Below are 3,467 nucleotides of genomic sequence, written 5' to 3' on the forward strand. Positions count from 1 at the left end.
CTCCAGTATAGTAGGTGGCGGTAATGCACCTTAACGTTGGATGCCACCCGCCATAAAACATGAAGAAGAAGAAGAAGAAGAGTAATGTTCGCGCTGCGCTGTTGTAACTTGATCAGCGCCGCGCTGTCAGTTCGGTGGTGCTAGTAAACACGTCCTCTCTGCGCTGTCGAGTCGGTCGCGCAGCTCGGTCCATTGAACACTTTAATACCGCGCTGTTTCATCCCACTTTTGGGTTGTTTGGCTTCCCATACCTCCCGTCTCCTCTCCTCGTCTCCTCTCTTCTCGTCTGCTCTCCTCTCCTCTCGTCTCCTCTCGTCTCGTCTCCACTCTTCTCCTCTCGTCTCCTCTCCTCTCCTCTCTTCTCTTCTCTTCTCGTCTCGTCTCGTCTCGTCTCGTCTCGTCTCGTCTCGTCTCGTCTCGTCTCGTCTCGTCTCGTCTCGTCTCGTCTCGTCTCGTCTCGTCTCGTCTCGTCTCGTCTCGTCTCGTCTCGTCTCGTCTCGTCTCGTCTCGTCTCGTCTCGTCTCGTCTCGTCTCGTCTCGTCTCGTCTCGTCTCGTCTCGTCTCGTCTCGTCTCGTCTCGTCTCGTCTCGTCTCGTCTCGTCTCGTCTCGTCTCGTCTCGTCTCGTCTCGTCTCGTCTCGTCTCGTCTCGTCTCGTCTCGTCTCGTCTCGTCTCGTCTCGTCTCGTCTCGTCTCGTCTCGTCTCGTCTCGTCTCGTCTCGTCTCGTCTCGTCTCGTCTCGTCTCGTCTCGTCTCGTCTCGTCTCGTCTCGTCTCGTCTCGTCTCGTCTCGTCTCGTCTCGTCTCGTCTCGTCTCGTCTCGTCTCGTCTCGTCTCGTCTCGTCTCGTCTCGTCTCGTCTCGTCTCGTCTCGTCTCGTCTCGTCTCGTCTCGTCTCGTCTCGTCTCGTCTCGTCTCGTCTCGTCTCGTCTCGTCTCGTCTCGTCTCGTCTCGTCTCGTCTCGTCTCGTCTCGTCTCGTCTCGTCTCGTCTCGTCTCGTCTCGTCTCGTCTCGTCTCGTCTCGTCTCGTCTCGTCTCGTCTCGTCTCGTCTCGTCTCGTCTCGTCTCGTCTCGTCTCGTCTCGTCTCGTCTCGTCTCGTCTCGTCTCGTCTCGTCTCGTCTCGTCTCGTCTCGTCTCGTCTCGTCTCGTCTCGTCTCGTCTCGTCTCGTCTCGTCTCGTCTCGTCTCGTCTCGTCTCGTCTCGTCTCGTCTCGTCTCGTCTCGTCTCGTCTCGTCTCGTCTCGTCTCGTCTCGTCTCGTCTCGTCTCGTCTCGTCTCGTCTCGTCTCGTCTCGTCTCGTCTCGTCTCGTCTCGTCTCGTCTCGTCTCGTCTCGTCTCGTCTCGTCTCGTCTCGTCTCGTCTCGTCTCGTCTCGTCTCGTCTCGTCTCGTCTCGTCTCGTCTCGTCTCGTCTCGTCTCGTCTCGTCTCGTCTCGTCTCGTCTCGTCTCGTCTCGTCTCGTCTCGTCTCCTTTCCTCCTCTCCTCTCCTCTCGTCTCCTCTCATCTCCTCTCCTCCCATCTCCTCCCCTCCCCTCTCGTCTCCTCTCCTCTCGTCTCCTGTTCTCCTCTCCTCTCTTTCTGCTACCACAGCTCTTCATTATCAAGTAGAAACTTTTGCTATAGTTTGCAGTAGGTTTATGGTTTTATGGTGAATTGATCCTCTAGATGGCGTCAGAGAGTCAGAATTTCTTTCAATTCTATTTCAAACTCCAGTGGACTCTTTTCACTGACAGTGACGATGTGTTTCCACACATATTACCATCCTGAATCTAGCAAAAATTTCACATTACACTTTATGATAAGGTCCCATTAGTTAACATTGGTTAATGCATTAACTAACATTACTAAATCACTTCATTCCTAAACATCTGTTATTCATTTACAGTAATTAATTTATTTATTAGTATTTAATTAGTTAATAAAAGCATAATAATATATTAGTAAATGTTGATGTTTAACTAAAATTAATAAATTATTTTTCATTGTTAGTTCATGTCAGTGTTATTTTAGTAGCATTGAGATACTATTATAGTTTCTATTAATTCTAATTTTAGATAATTAACTCTTTTCCTGTTTGACACTGTAAAGCTGCTTTGACACAATCAGTATTGTATAAAGCACTATACAAATAAAGGTGACGTGACTTGACTTTTAGTTGTAATTATTTTAAAACATCACATTAAACTAAATGAAAATGAGCAATGTTTTCTTGGAACTAGATTAAATAAAATACGATTCACCTTCTTTTTTAGAACCTCAAGTTTTAGTTCAGTCAAATTTTATTTTAAGTGGTTTTTGTTAACTGTACTGACCCTGGTTTATGTTAACTGATGTTTACAAATGGTACCTTATTGTAAAGTGTTTTCTATATGTTCTATATTGAGTTCTATTTCTGTACTACGTTATGTAAATAGTACAATCTTTCTATGATTTAATCTGAGGAAACGGTATGGTGGGTTTTTTCTTATGCTACGGGAAATGGAAAATTCATATCTGTCTATGACGAGAATCCTGCAGATGTGAAAAGGCTCCATTCGACATCCTTATTTCTCAGTCATTTGGAGAGCGTTCCCATTGTTTGAATTGAATCCTATTGCGTGAATCTGACCGTTTGTCAACTTATCTTCTCTCTCTGTGTCTGTGTGTGCGTCTGTGTGTGTGTGTGTGTGTGCGTGCGTGTGTGTGTGTGTGTGTGCACAGTGGAAGCGGAGCCGCACTGTAACTGCACCACCAGCGTCTGCTCCATGTTCTCCACCAGCCTCTACTACCTGTACCCCTTCAACATCGAGTACCACATCTTCGTCTCGGCCATGCTGTTCGTCATGTGGAAGAACATCGGCCGGACGCTGGACCTCCACAGCAACCACAAGCGTCCCAGCACGAGGAGCCCGTGTCTGCTGCTCGGCCCGCTGCTGGGTCTGCTGGCGCTGGCCAGCTCCGTCACGGTCCTGGTGGTCTACCTCATCCACGTGGAGAAGTCTCCTCAGGCCGCCGTCTCCATGTTCTACTGCTACGGTGTGGTGATGCTGAGCTGCATGTGTGTCGCGAGCGGAGCCGGGCTGCTGGTGTACCGCGTGGAGGACTGGCCAATGGACATGGGTTCGAACCCGTCACGCACGCTGGATACGGAGCTGCTGCTGGGCTCGTCGCTGGGCTCCTGGCTGATGTCGTGGTGCAGCGTGGTGGCGGTGGCGGCGGCGGGACGCAGTTCTCCGAGCTTCCGCTGGACCTGCCTGGCGTACTCGCTGCTGCTGGTGCTGGAGAAGTGTGTGCAGAACCTGTTCATTGTGGAGTCGCTGTACCGCCGCCACAGGGATCCGGACGACGCGCCTGTGCCTGAGATCTTCTCCGTCACACCGGCGCCCATGGTCCCGCCGTACGACGGCATCGTGAACCGCGCCTACGAGGCGCAGGACAAGCTCTGCACGACTCTGGAGGGAGAGACGCCCAAGAACAGAGCAGCGTTCAGCAG

At 50.9% G+C, this 3,467-nt stretch overlaps 1 protein-coding gene across 1 annotated transcript in view; it reads left to right on the forward strand.

Annotated features, from left to right (window-relative positions):
• The window catches only part of LOC107701827 (otopetrin-1), a 15,496-nt gene that overhangs the window by 9,594 nt on the left and 2,435 nt on the right, over positions 1–3,467 (forward strand). The window contains exons 4-5 of the mRNA XM_016503952.1: positions 2,513–2,571; positions 2,696–3,453. Of these exons, the coding sequence (XP_016359438.1) occupies positions 2,513–2,571; positions 2,696–3,453 (817 nt within the window). The remainder of the gene's footprint in view (positions 1–2,512; positions 2,572–2,695; positions 3,454–3,467) is intronic.

This window comes from Sinocyclocheilus anshuiensis, unplaced genomic scaffold, assembly GCF_001515605.1.
Source record: "Sinocyclocheilus anshuiensis isolate Anshui unplaced genomic scaffold, SAMN03320099.WGS_v1.1 scaffold3745, whole genome shotgun sequence".
Taxonomy (NCBI): Eukaryota; Metazoa; Chordata; class Actinopteri; order Cypriniformes; family Cyprinidae; genus Sinocyclocheilus; species Sinocyclocheilus anshuiensis.